At 39.6% G+C, this 16,911-nt stretch overlaps 1 protein-coding gene across 1 annotated transcript in view; it reads right to left on the bottom strand.

Annotated features, from left to right (window-relative positions):
• Positions 1-13,976, bottom strand: part of LOC126335151 (rab3 GTPase-activating protein catalytic subunit) — a 471,879-nt gene extending 457,903 nt beyond the window's left edge. Inside the window, exons 1-3 of the mRNA XM_049998120.1 lie at positions 13,675-13,976; positions 10,074-10,377; positions 170-306 (exon numbers count right to left, since the gene is read on the bottom strand). Of these exons, the coding sequence (XP_049854077.1) occupies positions 170-306; positions 10,074-10,377; positions 13,675-13,870 (637 nt within the window). The 5' untranslated portion in view covers positions 13,871-13,976. The remainder of the gene's footprint in view (positions 1-169; positions 307-10,073; positions 10,378-13,674) is intronic.
• Between the last annotated feature and the right edge of the window lie 2,935 nt (positions 13,977-16,911).

Genomic DNA, 16,911 nt, shown 5'->3' with positions numbered 1-16,911 from the left:
TATGATCTTCAATTCAATAATCTTAGCCAGGGGCAATGCTCTGAACTTTATTCTGAATGGCAGTTCATATCTGTCAAATACAATTCAACTAAGATGCAATGGACAATACACAAAAAGTAATAAAATTCTGCAACTTTAAAAAACAATGATAAAAAAAAGTCATTCTTGCCTGTAAGATATTTGCAGTGAGGTGGTGTTCGCCTTAGGTGAATCATCTCAAATTCAGTTCGCAGACCCCTAGCTTCGCATACACCAAGATAATAATGTTCTGCAGTTTCATGCACTTGTACGAATAATGGAATTGGGCTGGAAAAAAAGGACCTGATTAAAATACTAAACACACATCAATTAAACTACAGATTGCAACACTAAAATATGTTTCTATTGACCACATAGAAGCTATGTTAAATGTGATGTCTAGCAATCTATTCTTTCCATATTGTCATTCTATCCTGGACTTTCCATTGTTTGAGTAAAATACACTCCTGGAAATTGAAATAAGAACACCGTGAATTCATTGTCCCAGAAAGGGGAAACTTTATTGACACATTCCTGGGGTCAGATACATCACATGATCACACTGACAGAACCACAGGCACATAGACACAGGCAACAGAGCATGCACAATGTCGGCACTAGTACAGTGTATATCCACCTTTCGCAGCAATGCAGGCTGCTATTCTCCCATGGAGACGATCGTAGAGATGCTGGGTGTAGTCCTGTGGAACGGCTTGCCATGCCATTTCCACCTGGCGCCTCAATTGGACCAGCATTCGTGCTGGACGTGCAGACCGCGTGAGACGACGCTTCATCCAGTCCCAAACATGCTCAATGGGGGACAGATCCGGAGATCTTGCTGGCCAGGGTAGTTGACTTACACCTTCTAGAGCACGTTGGGTGGCACGGGATACATGCGGACGTGCATTGTCCTGTTGGAACAGCAAGTTCCCTTGCCGGTCTAGGAATGGTAGAACAATGGGTTCGATGATGGTTTGGATGTACCGTGCACTATTCAGTGTCCCCTCCACGATCACCAGAGGTGTACGGCCAGTGTAGGAGATCGCTCCCCACACCATGATGCCGGGTGTTGGCCCTGTGTGCCTCGGTCGTATGCAGTCCTGATTGTGGCGCTCACCTGCACGGCGCCAAACACGCATACGACCATCATTGGCACCAAGGCAGAAACGACTCTCATCGCTGAAGACGACACGTCTCCATTCGTCCCTCCATTCACGCCAGTCGCGACACCACTGGAGGCGGGCTGCACGATGTTGGGGCGTGAGCGGAAGACGGCCTAACGGTGTGCGGGACCGTAGCCCAGCTTCATGGAGACGGTTGCGAATGGTCCTCGCCGATACCCCAGGAGCAACAGTGTCCCTAATTTGCTGGGAAGTGGCGGTGCGGTCCCCTACGGCACTGCGTAGGATCCTACGGTCTTGGGGTGCATCCGTGCGTCGCTGCGGTCTGGTCCCAGGTCGACGGGCACGTGCACCTTCCGCCGACCACTGGCGACAACATCGATGTACTGTGGAGACCTCACGCCCTACGTGTTGAGCGATTCGGCAGTACGTCCACCCGGTCTCCCGCATGCCCACTATACGCCCTCGCTCAAAGTCCGTCAACTGCACATACGGTTCACGTCCACGCTGCCGCGGCATGCTACCAGTGTTAAAGACTGCGATGGAGCTCCGTCTGCCACGGCAAACTGGCTGACACTGACGGCGGTGGTGCACAAATGCTGTGCAGCTAGCGCCATTCGATGGCCAACACCGCGGTTCCTGGTGTGTCTGCTGTGCCGTGCGTGTGATCATTGCTTGTACAGCCCTCTCGCAGTATCCAGAGTAAGAATGGTGGGTCTGACACACCGGTGTCAATGTGTTCTTTTTTCATTTCCAGGAGTGTATTTGTAGGAGTTGACCAAATCAAACAATGACTCTTTGGTACTGTACTCACAGAATACAATGTTTATTTTGTGAAGTGCAGAATTTTATGTTTATGAACATTTAAAGCTAGATGCCAAACCCTCTACCACTTTGAAATGTTCTCAAGATATGCTATTATTTTTCAGACATTACTTGATTATGGATAACTTTATCATCTCTAAAAAGTCTGAGGTTACTATACATGTATTGTTGGCAAGATCATTAACATAGAACATCTGTCAAATGCTCTACTTCCGATATAATATGCTGCAGCCTCCTCACCAAAAAATTCTCAATAGTCACAAATTCACTCACTAGCCCAGAAGACTGTACTTCCAGTAATAAGTGCAGATGTGGTACTGAGTCAGTCTTTTTGGAAATCAAGAAATGCTGCATCTACCTGACTACTATGGCCCCCTAGCTTCCAGGATGTCATGCTTGAAATGTGCAAGTTGGGTTTCACACATTTTTAGAATCCATACTGGTGGCATGGAGGAGATGATTCTCTTCAAGATACCTCATTACATTTGAGCTCAGATTTTGTTCTAAGATTCTACAACAAACACTTGCCCTGCACGATTACATGTTAGTTTTTTTGGATCACTTCTGCTACCCTTCTTGCAGATGGACATAGCTTGTGCTTTCTTCCAACTACTGGGTATTGTTTTTGTTCAAAGGGTCTACAGTAGATCATGGTTAAAAGAGGGGCTAATTCAGCTGAAAATTTGGTAATGAATCTCATAGGGCTTCCTTTGAGCATGGAGCTGTATATCAGTTTCAACTGATGACACTAGTGCAGTGGTGCGAGAATTAAATGGGAGCAATACTCTTAGACTTTCACTCAGTTTAGTGAAACAATGGAGAAGTGGGGCACTTGTATGCAGCACCAACTGTATGATAGGACATTTCTGATGCAGTACTAGAAGTAATGCTCACCGAGGAAGCACTGAATAAGAATCAGCAGCAGCATACTGACACACAATTATTGATAAGTTGTAAACGGATGTTATAGCAGCCAATGATTTTGCCTTTTCCACATAAAGAACACATCAGCTAAATAACTCTGACATAGAGAACATTTTTTTATAAGTGCAGCCAGTAGGATTAAGTAATCAGCAGCGGAATAATAATGACTCAAAATCAGCAGTGGAATAATAATGACTCAATATACATCTTTCTGTATGCAAAAGAAGTGGGTCAGGAGAGTTTTTTGGAATTTGAGGACTTATACAAAGCCATCTGCTTAAGAACCTTTCATTTGCACCTGTTGAGAATGATGCTCAAGAGTTTTTTTTGGACCTGTACAATCCTTAACAGTCTTATCCATACAGGAATCATTATTCACCCTCCCAGGTGTTAGGATATAGTTTGTGAAACTAGATTTCATTAAAATAATTGGGCAGTACGTCCTTAGTGCCACAGAAGAGGTGGCCCAACATGGCAGAATGAATTTAGTATGGTCATGGAGTAGTTTTTTGAGCCATAGTAGAGAAGATTCTAGCTTCCACACAGAACACAGGTAACTATGTTGTTTCTCATTGTTGCAGAAGCAACGCAACTCATCTTTCTTGGCTGATAATATTATATACATTTCCAAAGTTACCCAGCAAGACACTATTTCCCAAAATAGCCAAGAAGGGAAGTGTACTGCACTTACGCAAAATCCTCTTTATTGATTGCCAGTCTGTTGTAGCTGAGTGAAACCTTCCTTGTTTCCTCTGACACATTGGACTTCTGCTCTTGTAATTCAACAGACTGAAACTTTTGATAAAATTTTATATACTGTTGCAGGACTGCCTGCTACTGCAGCACAATAAACTGTGTTGCAAACAACAGGTTTTGGTCAGATTTTTGGAGTGTTGTGTCATTGAAACTGCACATTTTTGGACTATGCAAGCATAAATACAGTATCTACCAAATACAGCATGTTAGTTTCTGAAACACTGAAATTAGGATAATGGTTGCTCCATTTGCTACAGTCAGCCATCACTGCATGCACAGGATACACGATCTAGTGAACCCATCACAATAAGGCTTTTTCATTACCACAAAACGAATTAATATGCGTGTAGAACAAGAATAAACAGAACTATGCCTTCACATATAATTTTAGTTGCCACAGATATATGTTGCTTTATCTTTTTCTGATGGATGTGGTTAGAATGGGATGTAAGAGCACAGCTTAAATTGCTGCAAGTGAAGGATCGACATTTCTACTATCGATTGTGAGAAATATTTGACTGTTTTCTGAATAAGTCGCAATTTCAAAATCATGATTTCTGAGGGTATAATTAAGCTTTGATGTAACAGCACAACTTAAACTGCTGTGAGTAAAGCAGTGACATTTATATTATTCATTATCACAAGAATGTGGCTATTGTTATCCAATTAGGTCATGGCTTCCAAAGGCAACCAACGTGTAAGCAAAAAATTTAGTTGTGGTGACAGACTGAGCTATACCATAGCCCAAGGTTTAGGTTCTGTTGGAAGGAAACAGTCTGGTTGTGAGTTGGGGTGCAGCAGCGAAATGTATAAGCCTGCTTGTCACCAATATTCAGCTATTTCCAATTTCCCAAAACTGTCAACTTTTAAGCAGTTATAGCTTCTTGTGGCTAGTTTTAGCATATCCTTAACATTCCGTCTAATGATTGATATGTAATATTATTGTTCAACCAGTGTCAATACCGTATCAGCACTGAGACATATTACGAAATTTGATCAGATTTGAAAGTAAGTATCTCTCACCTAGTTGTAGTTCAATCTGAGAATGGAATGCAAAGGATGTTTTCTGGGAGAGGTGGTATTTTAAAGAATGAATCAAGCCATGTTATGGATGGTGGTTCATGTTTTGCCAGGCAGTGTGGATTGCCCAAAATGCCAAGCTCCTACAATTTTTTTGCGAAATCAGGATTCATTCCACTGTTGGCACTTATAGAAGGTACAGATGGGTACTCACATGATCAATGTGCAATGCACCTTCAAGCAGAGTGCTGAGATCGGTACTTGGTTCAGTGATTCACCAATGATAGTTTGAAAAATCTCCAATTTCTGTACCATGTGGGACTCAATGTGCTCTCCAAAGATGGCGAGACTTGTAAAAAATTTCAGTATGTCTACACATATGATAACTGACTTGTCCTTCTATCATGAAATGTGTCTCAAGTGGGTGATAATTCTCAACAGTTAGGGAACCAGGAAAAGTCACTGAAATAGACAAAGCAAAATTTGGGTACAGGAAAAATAGTACACGCCATAAAATCTGTGGAAACTGGGTGCTTGGTGGGATTCAGCAAAGGTAAAAAAATGAATTTTGGACTAAGGAAGTCTTAGTTAGAAAAATCAAAGAAAATATCCTCCCGGTTAGCGACTGCTTCAGCTTGTACAACACTCTAGGTACTAAAGGTTTTCAGCATCTTACAGTGAACCATAGTGTGAAATTTTTAGATTCTAAATATGATTCTGTTCATAACCATGTGGAGAGTATGTGGCAGGACGTCAGAGATGCAATACCATAATATGGTAGAAAGATCAAACATTTTGTGGGTTATCTACCTCAAAACATATTTCACCAAGCATATAACTTGAAAGAAATATTTCATAATTGAGGTGGGTAAACTTTACACATGCTGCGGAAATGTAATACAGTAGTTTTTTTCAAACACTGCTGCAAGCATGACTGGCAATTACAATTCTGCGCCTCTCAGGGAGAAACTGGTGCCTTCACTTTCCTCACCATTAAAGGCAGGTGATAGCATCACTTTGCTTTTTACTGTACACTTTGTACATTACTTCAGGCCATCTACTTTATTCCTGTTTCATGCTTAATGTTCCTTTGTCATTCATGTGTTCGGACATTGACAATGTGATTGGCTGATTACATCACATGTCAAGTGCTATGATTCTGTGCTGTGACTGACTGACGAGATCACATATCCTGTGCCGTGATTGGTTAACAAAACAACATTGTGCAGTGCAGTCTCGTTTTCACAGTTTCTGAAGCTATCATGCCATATTTGGTGGATTTTGTATATATACTTGTGTAGTCCAAAAATATGCAGTTTCAATGACAGCACATTAAAGACCTCTCCAAAGCACATAAATTTTCGTATGGTTTGTTCTGCTACAGCAGCAAGAAGTCTGATAATGGTATATAGAAATGGTGTCACAGTTTTTGCTAATGCGGTAAATTTAAATTTTGCAAAGGTTAATCAGTTAGGCATTCCTCAGGCCACCACAGGGCAGGTTACCTTTTTATGTGATCCTACTATCTATGCTTCAATAGTTTGGTGAACCAATTGACAATGTTACCCATCATTTTCTGTATGCTGTCTCAATGCTGGTAGCTGTAAAGTGTCAAATTATCTCTGCTCATCATTCATTTGGATTGTCTCCTTTCAGGTACTACATTTTCCGGTTAACTTCCACTGGCAGGCGGTCACTAGAGTGAATATCATTACTTCCCACTGTCTGTTGTTTTATTGATGGTACCTGAAACTTCTCACTGAGAATTGTGCGCACTGCTTTGCCTGTGCAGGTAGTATTTGTGGCAGTATCACTATGCACCTGTGGCAGCCAGTAATTTTGTGAGGATTTTGTGGATGGTAGACACAACTGATATAGCAAACACTGGGAGCTGCGTAACTGCTTTTCTCGCTTCAGTGTTTCCTTATCATTAGGTAACATTCACATTTTGAAATTTTCTCTCCTTAGTAAACACAGGAGAGTTATCATCCCATTGTGTGTGGTCACCAGAGTAAGTGATAGAAAGTGGAAGGAAGGTGCATAACATTTACAACTTATGTACATATCAGTCACATTTTTCACATACAGCTTTGTCTCCATGTGGAAATGACATGTGTCCAAACCATTGCCAACAGTTGCAATTCATGGGATCCAAGATATATCCTTAAATTGATGAATCCTGTTTTAAAGTACTCAGGCAATGTTACACTGTCTAAGATAGACATGAAAGTCACTGTTTCTTCCTGCTCATTCATTTCGTAATGTTGCAAATCTCCGATTCTACTTTTCCTTCCTGCTCCACCTTGGGTTCCAGTGTTGGGCTGTGTATAAAATCTTTACATGATACATCACCTTTGTTAAAACTGGTGACGATACACTGTGTGATCAAAAGTATCCGGTCACTCCAAAAACAGTGCACCCCAATAGCTGAGTGGTCAGTGTGACTGACTGCTGTTCTACAGGCTCGGGTTCGATTCCGGGCTGGGTCGGGAATTTCCTCTGCTCAGGGACTGGGTGTTGCACTGTCTTCATCATCATTTCATCCCCATCTGGCACCCAAGTCGCCCAATGTGGCATCAAATGTGATAAGACCTGCACCAAGGCAGCCGGACTTGCCCTGCAAGGAGCCTCCCAGCCAATGACGCCAAACGCTCATTTCCATTACTCCAAAAACATATGTTTTTCATATTAAGTATATTGTGCTGCCACCTACTGCCAGATACTCCATATCAGCGACCTCAGCAGTCATTAAGACATCATGAGAGAGCAGAATGGGGTGCTCCGTGGAACTCACAAACTTCAAATGTGGTCAGGTGATTGGGTGTCACTTGTGTCATATGCCTGTACGCAAGATTTCCACACTCCAAAACATCCCTAGGTCCACTGTTTCTGATGTGATAGTGGTGCGGAAATGCGAAGGGACACATGCAGCACAAAAGCATACAGGCCAACTTCGTCTGTTGACTGACAGAGACCGCCGACAGTTGAAGAGGGTCGTAACGTGTAATAGGCAAACATCTATCCAGACCATCACACAGGAATTCCTAACTGCATCAGTGTTCACTGCAAGCACTATGACAGTCAGGCAGGAGGTGTAAATGTAATGTCATGTGACTAGGGCCTCCCGTCGGGTAGACTGTTTGCCAGGTGCAAGCCTTTCGATTTCATACCACTTCGGCAACTTGCGAGTCGATGGGGATGAAATGACGATGATTAGGACAACACAACACCCACTCCCTGAGCGGAGAAAATCTCCAACCCAGCCGGGCAACGAACCCCGGCCCTTAGGCTTGACATTATGTCGCACTGACCACTCAGCTACCGAGGGAGGAGGTGAAAAAACTTGGATTTCATGGTCGTGCAGCTACTCATAAACCACACATCATGCCAGTAAATGCAAAATGCTGCCTCACCTGCTGTAAGGACCATAAACATTGGACAATTGAACAGTGGAAAAATGTTGTGTGGAGTGACGAATCACACTACACAACATTACAATCTGATGTCAGGGTGTGGGTATGGCGAATGCCTGGTGATCGTCATATGCCAGAATGTGTGGTGCCAACAGTAAAATTAGGAGGCATTGCTGTTATGGTGTGGTCATGTTTTTCATGGAGGGGGCTTACACCACTTGTTTTGCATGGCACTATTGCAGCACAGGCCTAAATTGATGTTTTAAGCACCTGCTTGCTTCCCACTGTTGAAGAGTAACTCGGGGATGGTGACTGCATCATTCAACACGATCGAGCACTTGCTCATAATGCATGGCCTGTGGCGGATCTTTACATGACAATAACATCCTTGGAATGGACTGGCCTGTACAGAGTCCTGACCTGAATCCTATAGAACACCGTGGGGATATTTTGCAATGCCGACTTCATGTCAGGCCTCACCAACTGACATCAATACCTCTCCTCAGTGTAGCACTTCATAAAGAATGGGCTGCCATTCCCCAAGAAACCTTCCAGTACCTGTTTGAACGTATTCCTGTGAGAGTGGAAGCTGCCATCAAGGTTAAGGGTGGGCCAACACCATACTGAATTCTGGCATTATTGATGGAGAGCGCCATGAACTTTTAAGTCATTTTCAGCCAGGTGTCCAGATACTTTTGATTACATAGTATATTTAGCTCTACACAATAGGATACTCCCATAGTATTTTCTTTTTAAGAAGGGCAGTAGTTTGTTGATACACAGTTATTTCAACTAAAAGTGTTTCCTAAATTCCCAGCAAGCCTGGCTTAACTTTCCTGGACAGAAAAAGTGAAAACTTTTTGAAATGGTCCATTGTGTTTCTTTACGACTAAACTACATTTTACGATGCCTGAATCATATTCCAGTCTTAAAAGTCCTTTGAATATGACTTCTCTGTGGAACAGCTTTGATTTGTTCTCTTAACTGGTTGTATGGTTTTACTCGTAAGTGACTCAATCTCTCCAAAACTAATTTTATTGTTTTGATTAGTAGGTCCACTGATACCACAGAAAATACATGTTGACTTAGACAGAGTCCAACATAATCAAACCTACTGCAAATGAGATTGGCAGATGTTCCAGAGGCTATCCACTAGTGACTACCCCAAGCACAATCCATTCCATTGACACTCAATTTACCTTCAGGTTGAGATTTTTTTTTAAAGAGATTGGTATCAACCACATGACCTCTGTGGTCAACTCAAAATTCCTGCTCCCTGTGTGCCACACACAACTCCATTGCTGTGCCTAATGAGAACACTGAAATACACCTAGAATTTACATAGGACTGGCAGCACTGACCAGTCCCCAGCCAAGGGTTGTGTGTACCCCGTCATTTCCATAGAAGTCCTCACAGCAAATCAGTTAACCAGAGAACCTGACAATAACTATACACCTTTCTTCAGTTTCCTGAATATGTTTTGCAAAAACTGAAACTTTGGTGTTCTCCAAAGGTTAACACTATAATAAATGCATAATTAAGTTCCACGTGCTATTAATCACACATCTGGTATCTTTGAGATGACCAGTCATGGATGTCTAGAGAATTTTGGCTCGATAGCCATTTTGACTGTTCCCACACGCCTGCACAACTCAAGTAGTGTAGCAAAACTTTTCATGACTTCTAACTAGTGAGCTAGCAATGTTCAATACTGTTATACATGCGAGCGAGTATCACTACTGAAACTGCTTTGCTACATATTTTAGAAACACGTTTGTCTTTCACTATTTATGTTGGAGTCTTAATCACCTATTTTGACAATTTTCTTCACCTCACTACATTTCTTTAATTTTTGTTCTTTAATTTACAGTACCTTGTGTATTTTTGAAGTGAAAGCTAAATATATTACTTCAGGCATAACCTCCTTTATATTTTTAATTGTAAGTCCTACTATCAGTAACTAAGAAGATATTTATATAAAAAATTACTAACTCACCAGTTCGAGTTATTTACTGCCACATATATGGAACTCAAGAGTATTTTCACTTTACTCTCTGAGTATGATGATATTCCACTCCAAGCTGAAAGAATGAGGAAATCTCGAATTCCATACCACACAGCAAGAGGATGTGGTTGAGGTGTTCCATTATTCATTGAATGTGGTGGGAAATCATGCTCAAATCTCATGATGTCTTCTAGAACCTGTGACTTAGATTCCTCATTTTCCTCATCCAATGGACTGGAAATATCATCAGATGAGTCGACAAGCAGGCGGTGTCTTGTAAGTCTGAATTCAACATCTGTAATGAATAAGTAACATGACTAATCTCAGAGTTAAATGTGCTCTAATCAGTAGTGGTACTATTGCCATCAAACCACAGATAGACAAAAGTTGTCCGCTTGGCATGAAATGCTACTGAAACTTTTACAAGAAAGTGAGGATAAGACAGCACAAAGATTATATAAGTTGCCAAGGGAGACACAATGGGACAAGAGACTCAGAAGGTGAGACCAGAACTGAATCAAATCAACAAGATTTATGAAGAGAGCCAACACCAAGAAAACTGCTAACACTTAGCAGAAAAGGGTCAAAAGAAACATATCACCCATCTGCCTTGCCCCCTGGTGTAAGTACGCTGTGTTTTGTGACGTCACTGTGCAGCTGTGTTTTTGGATTGGGTTATGTTTGTAGGTGGAATGTTGTTGTATTTAGTGGCACACTCTTAAGGTGGATGGTCATGTCTGAAGATGAATGTCTTATGTGCAGTATTCAGTCATTTCGCTTTGTGTCATCACTGTGTGAATTTGTAGTTGAAGAGTGTGCCATATTGCTAGTGAGGTACGCTGATTTATTGTTTCGGGGGTTCCTGTGCGGTGACAGGTATGATTAGTGTTGGGATTTTTTATGGACTGGAATGTAATAGTGCTTTCTTTTGTTAGAGATGGATATAATGGAAAAATTTAATACTTATTCATTCTGAGTTGCACTGGTTGAATGATATGATGACCATAAGGTTTTTGCAACAGTTTGGCCTGATTTCTGACTACATGAAGTCTCATATGTAATGGGAGTATGTAGCTGACTAGAGTCCTATCTTCTCGGACCAGGAACTCAGGATGGTGTCACCTTGACAATATTTGGCGATCTATCCAATGGGGGGGGGGGGGGGGGGGCTGGTTCAAGATCTAAGTGGCCATCAGGGAGACTGTTTTACTCACACCTTTTCTGTTATCATTCATCTTTACATCTTTGAGGAGTTATATTGTTTTGCTTTCTGAGGACTGGTTAATGTGTGTGTTTAATTAGTTTTAATGCATTGTTTATCATCTGTTTGTTTTGGTGTGTAGCCTTTCTTTTATTTTAATTGGCCAAGTGCATATGTATCTGCGGATTTTGAGTTTTCACTTTGTGTGTGTGTTTTTGGAGTCGCTGACTTTGTTTTAACTACATAAGTGAAGGGAATTTTCCAATTGCCCATTTTGGAGTAGCATGTGCTAATTTTTTTAGTATCAAGGGTTTTGTTTGTGCTATATAGAGATTTTCTTATCTGTAGCATTATGTTATATGATGCGAATTTTTTGGGTTCCATTTTGTGGATAGCTTTTGTTTTGTGATGACGCTCTTTTTTGTATTGTTGCATATTTAGCTCATCCTGGTTCTGAAACTTCTACTTCCAGAGGTTGTCCTGGTAAGTTTCATTTTATTGCTGTGCTGTAGTGAAATATTCTCAAGTCTTTTTATTTTTGTTAGCATATGTATGTAACTGATGTTATAGTCACCATACTGTACATGCTGAAAGTATGGGTATCGGCCACCTTAATGACATTACGGGTGGAATCAGATGCTTTCATAATGCCCAAAAAAGAAGACTACCAGTAGGTACCAGTATCAGAACATAGGCATCAGAGAACAAGCAGTAGGTATAAACTGGGATAAAGAACATACGAGAGAATATGAACAAAGCCAATAAAGGACAAATTAGAAAATAAATGATAATTAAGTAAGTTTCAAATAAGAGTAAAAAAGCAAAAAAAAAACATGATTAAAGAAGCATAAATAGAAGTAGAAGAAACAAGACAAGGATGAAATTAAAAGTGAATAGTAAGAGTGGTTGGAAAAGATAAATGTTAAAAGGGCTTGTGAAAAAGTAAGAGACGACAAAGAGAAGTAGAATGGAAAGACATAAGAAAAAAAAAGTAATTAACATTTTACACAAAACCCAAATCAGAAAAGGAAAATATGTGTAAGTAAAATAAGGTCTTCGTGTGTTCTAAAACATTTATTCTAGAGAGTAGCATTCATATTTCAGTAACATAACAGACATAACAGTGGCACACAGTATGGTGTACAAGGGGGGGGGGGGGGGTTATCTGTAGATTATTTCCTCATATAAAAAATAAATAAAATTAAAAAAATAATTGTTCACAGAAGAAAGACATAACTTTCAGCTTTTAAATTTAGATTACTGAACAATTTCAGTACTCAAACATTTGTGCAAAACTGGCAACGTTTTGAATCAAAGAACACAAGGTCTTTCATAAGGCCTAACCAAAAAATCCAAGTTAATACTTTTGAGGTAGATCATTCGAATACAACAGGGTAAAATACTGTCTGTTTATGACAGCTATGCTTAAGTGCGTCCCTGTGATCTATTCAAATGATCTATAAATTATAAAAATTCTTAGAGGTAACAAAATTAATACTTTCAGATTGGAAACTGTCATGGATTTCTCAAAAACAAAATCATCATGGACAAATTTTATATAATTTTCACGAAAGATGCATGCTAGAAAAATTATGGAAATAAGTTTCGTTGATGCAGCCCATGAATTGTCAACTGTAGCTATTCAGCTATTCATACAAAACTCTAAATGGTTCTGCAGGCACACCAACAAACGTATTTGACACAAAACAGCGAAGCCATACCAATGCAAAAGAAAATTAAAATACAACTCATTAGCCACTTTTTTCTGCAAATCGTTTTAATATGTAGATTCAAGGATAGAAGAGGTATGTTTGCCATATGGCAAGTAGCAATGTTCACTATGAAGCTGCAAAACACACAGCACTGTATCGCAGACAGTACTCAGTGTTTACAGACAGCAGTTATTATTTTCGTTGAAAAGTACCCGTGTAATCAATTAAATTAAACTGCAAACAGGCTACAGACAGCAACTCTTTAGAACTAACTGAGGAAGCAGCTGCATTTTTCTTGCTAATTTACTTAAGGAGTACAGTAATATTTCATTATCAATATTGTGTTCAGATTAAGTTCCCATGATTTGCTTGTCTTTCATTCATCGTTTTACATACCTAAACATTCCACCTGATGGGCTCTACGGAACACTATGGACGAATTTAAGTAATTTGATTAGAGATCGTTCCGAAGAAAGGTATAAGACTGCATAAAAACACGTACCTAAGCTTTTGTGAAACACAAGGCTCATGACAGTTCTCTAACAGCTTATGTTTAATATTTACAAGGACGTTAACATAATGTAGCAATAGTGAATTTATCGAAAACTCAGTTTCAGACGATAAGTAAGTCAGTCACCGTTTGGAAATTGTACCTAATGTGATGTGAAACGTCATTTACCTGCAAAATTAATGTTTTCCGTTTTCGTTTCCCATTTACCAGTACTGAGTTCTCCTTTCTTTAACAGAGGTCCACGTTTGAGTTGTGGAATCTTCCATTCGCGAATGATTTCTTCTAAACGAAACATAAACATCTCCCATTCCGATGCTGCCGTAAAGTCATAATGAAAATCTTGGTCGTCAATTTCTTCATTCATTGTTTCACTAAATCCGCTTCACCACGCGATCAAAAACGCACAACAAACACAAAACAGCTGAGACTGACAGTTTACGTCCAAAGCAAAATTGCAGGAAAGATATCACCAACGCACTTGGTTTATACAGACGAATGACGAAAGATACTTTCATGGTTGACGCACAGTCTAACCACAGTCTGTGGTCTAACTGTGGTGGACGCCAGAAATTCGTTTTTTTTTTTTTTTTTTTTTTTTTAGCAAAATCAGTATTTTAACATCAGTACTTTTGAGTAGTAATAGTTACTGATAGCGACTTATGTACATAAAAATGTACGTACTTCACCTCAAAGCAAGAATTTTTTTCTCTTTGGAATGGTCGGAGGGGAGGTCAATTCTGTTCAAGTACAAGATGTTCATTCAGATCAGTATCTCAAAATATGAGCAGCTGAAGTTTCATAGATTGCCAGTATTCAGAACTGGAACACAGGTTACATGTACTGAAAATTATGATAAAATTGAATGGAAATGAAAACATTGTAGTAGAAAAGTTGCGAAGCATATAAGTTTTTACAAAAATCACGATATTTAACACTTATAAGCTGCGTGTTATATGACAGTCCACTCAAATGCTTTATTTCTCAGAATAGTTTCTCTGGAAACAACGCAGTTCACAAAACGTGACACGCAGAAGAATAAATGAGCAAATGTTTAATCAGCCTGCGGATCAGTGTTTCTAAAAACTGTTCTTCCTAGTAGTGTTTCAGCACCAAATATAAGGAGCATAGTACGAAGTATTGGTGACATCCATACAAATTATATTGTTATACAGATGAATTAATAAGTAAATACATCATGGTCTAATACTCTTAAAAGTAAAACAAAGGTACCAGCAATAAGAAGCGTTTTCCCCACAATGACATAACCAGTTTCTTCTTTCTTTTGACGAGGTTGTCCGTCACCTCTATTCGTGTAAAAGATTCTGAACGGTGAATGGACAATAGTGCTAATCCATTTAGCCTTCTCTGATAGATCAAAACACAATCATGAACTTAATTCAACGGGTACAGCAGCGTACATTACATATTTTTAGAACTTGTAAAAATTAATAATTGATGACCTAGTAATTGTTATATGACTTAATGTGAGACAATAAACTTTAAACCTAGTATTTCTTCTTGAGTTTTGCAGTTATATTTCGACTCTCTTTAAAGTGGAGAATGGCCTCTTTGCTGTGGCTATAGTTAAAGGAAGTACGACCAGTATCTTCAGAAGCTTGTTAATATTTGGATACATGTCTTTGTTGAAGTGCTTCCATGGCAAATGAAGGTTTGGAATCTTTTCATAGATTTTCTTTTCCATAAAAAAATTCAGCAAGGACATCTTCAGATACACATCTATATCTTCAATGTGGAATTCAGTTAAGACCTTGAAGTCTTCTCATTCTTCACTACTTAAGGGAAATTCAATGGTTGAAACCAGGATCAGTGAAGAAAATCCAGACAGCGCTTCCTTATATTCTGTAAGCCTTCACTCTATTAGAAACAATCTAAAATGGGATAAAGAGTGCCACTCAGTAGTACTCTTCAGAACCATGCATCAAATAGTTTGGTCTTTTGGATCTTAATCCTTTGGGGAACCACGACTGATAGATCAAACTTTTGACGGATTTCATCTCCTCTCTCAAAAACAGTCACGAAAGTTTTTGTAGCATCATGCCACACAACTTCCAATTCTTCTCTAGTGTCTTCAGCAGATTTCATGGTTTCTGAAGAATTTTGCTTAATATACAACCAAATGCAAATACATCAGCTATCACTAAGAGAAGGAAGGCAAACTGACACTGCAAAATAGAACACATTAAAGAGTTTGCCTCTGTAGCTGTGTGTAAATAATCATTTGGCCAGCTGATATGACAGTCACTGCTTCAATCAAGAGCACCAGAAGCAACAAGAAATCAGCGACAGCATGAGATCTTTCAGTTGTCTGAGTTGCAAAAAACTTTTCAGAGTTTCTGCACTATGTGATCCAAGTACCCAAAAAGTAATGAGCTGTCTCATTACTCTCTAAAGAGTTCCTAATAGCCTGAATTTCAGCTTCTGCAAATATTACTTAATTAAGACAGTGGTTTGAACAGTGGATGTAGAGTGCTGTAGGATATGTTGCTGTAACTACAGCTTACACTCCTTGCAGATTCCCTGATGTAGGTGGATTTCCACCATAATCTTGTCTTCTTAGATATGAAGCATCTACACCAATTTCTTTCAGCTTTTCTAACAGATAAGATGTTGAAACTTCCTGGCAGATTAAAACTGTGTGCCAGATCGAGACTCGACCTTGGGACCTTTGCCTTTTGCAGGAAAGTGCTCTACCATCTGAGCTACTCAAGCACGACTCATGACCCATTCTCACAGCTTCGGCCCTGCCAGTGGCTCGTCTCCTACCTTCCAAACTCCACAGAACGTTTCCTGACAAATTTGCTAAGAGAATGAATTGTATGAATCTTTCCTTAGCAATTATAATTCCTTGTCATCATGCAAAGAAACCTTTTCTATCCCACTGAAATCAGCAGTCCCGTCAAAAATACTGAAATAATCTGGGATTCATTTAATTTTCAAAAAGTAGTTAAGGAATTATTACATCACATGAGTCAATTTTTTATGGTATGACTTGTGTACTTATTCCTTCTTCGACAAATTTGTAAAGCTGATTTTAACTCATTGCCTGAATTTGCACAGAACAAAGACATAACTTTCAGCTTTTTAAATTTAGCTTACTGAACAATTTCAATACTCAAACATTTGTGCAAAACTGGCAACGTTTTGAATCAAAGAACACAAGGTCTTCCATTAGGCCAAACCAAAAATTCGGAGTTAATACTTTTGAGGTAGATCATTCGAATACAACAGGGTAAAATACTGTCTGTTCTTACCCAGCATAAAACATAACAGCTTCAATTATAGGCATTAAATTATATTTTCTACACATTTTCTTAGTTTTTCCCTATTAGTAAGTTGCTGACAGACGTCTCAGGTTCCTTTTCTTTGTAGATAAAAATAGATCTG

The sequence above is a fragment of the Schistocerca gregaria genome, chromosome 2, assembly GCF_023897955.1.
Source record: "Schistocerca gregaria isolate iqSchGreg1 chromosome 2, iqSchGreg1.2, whole genome shotgun sequence".
Taxonomy (NCBI): domain Eukaryota; kingdom Metazoa; phylum Arthropoda; class Insecta; order Orthoptera; family Acrididae; genus Schistocerca; species Schistocerca gregaria.
This window is presented reverse-complemented; position numbering and strand designations above follow the sequence as displayed.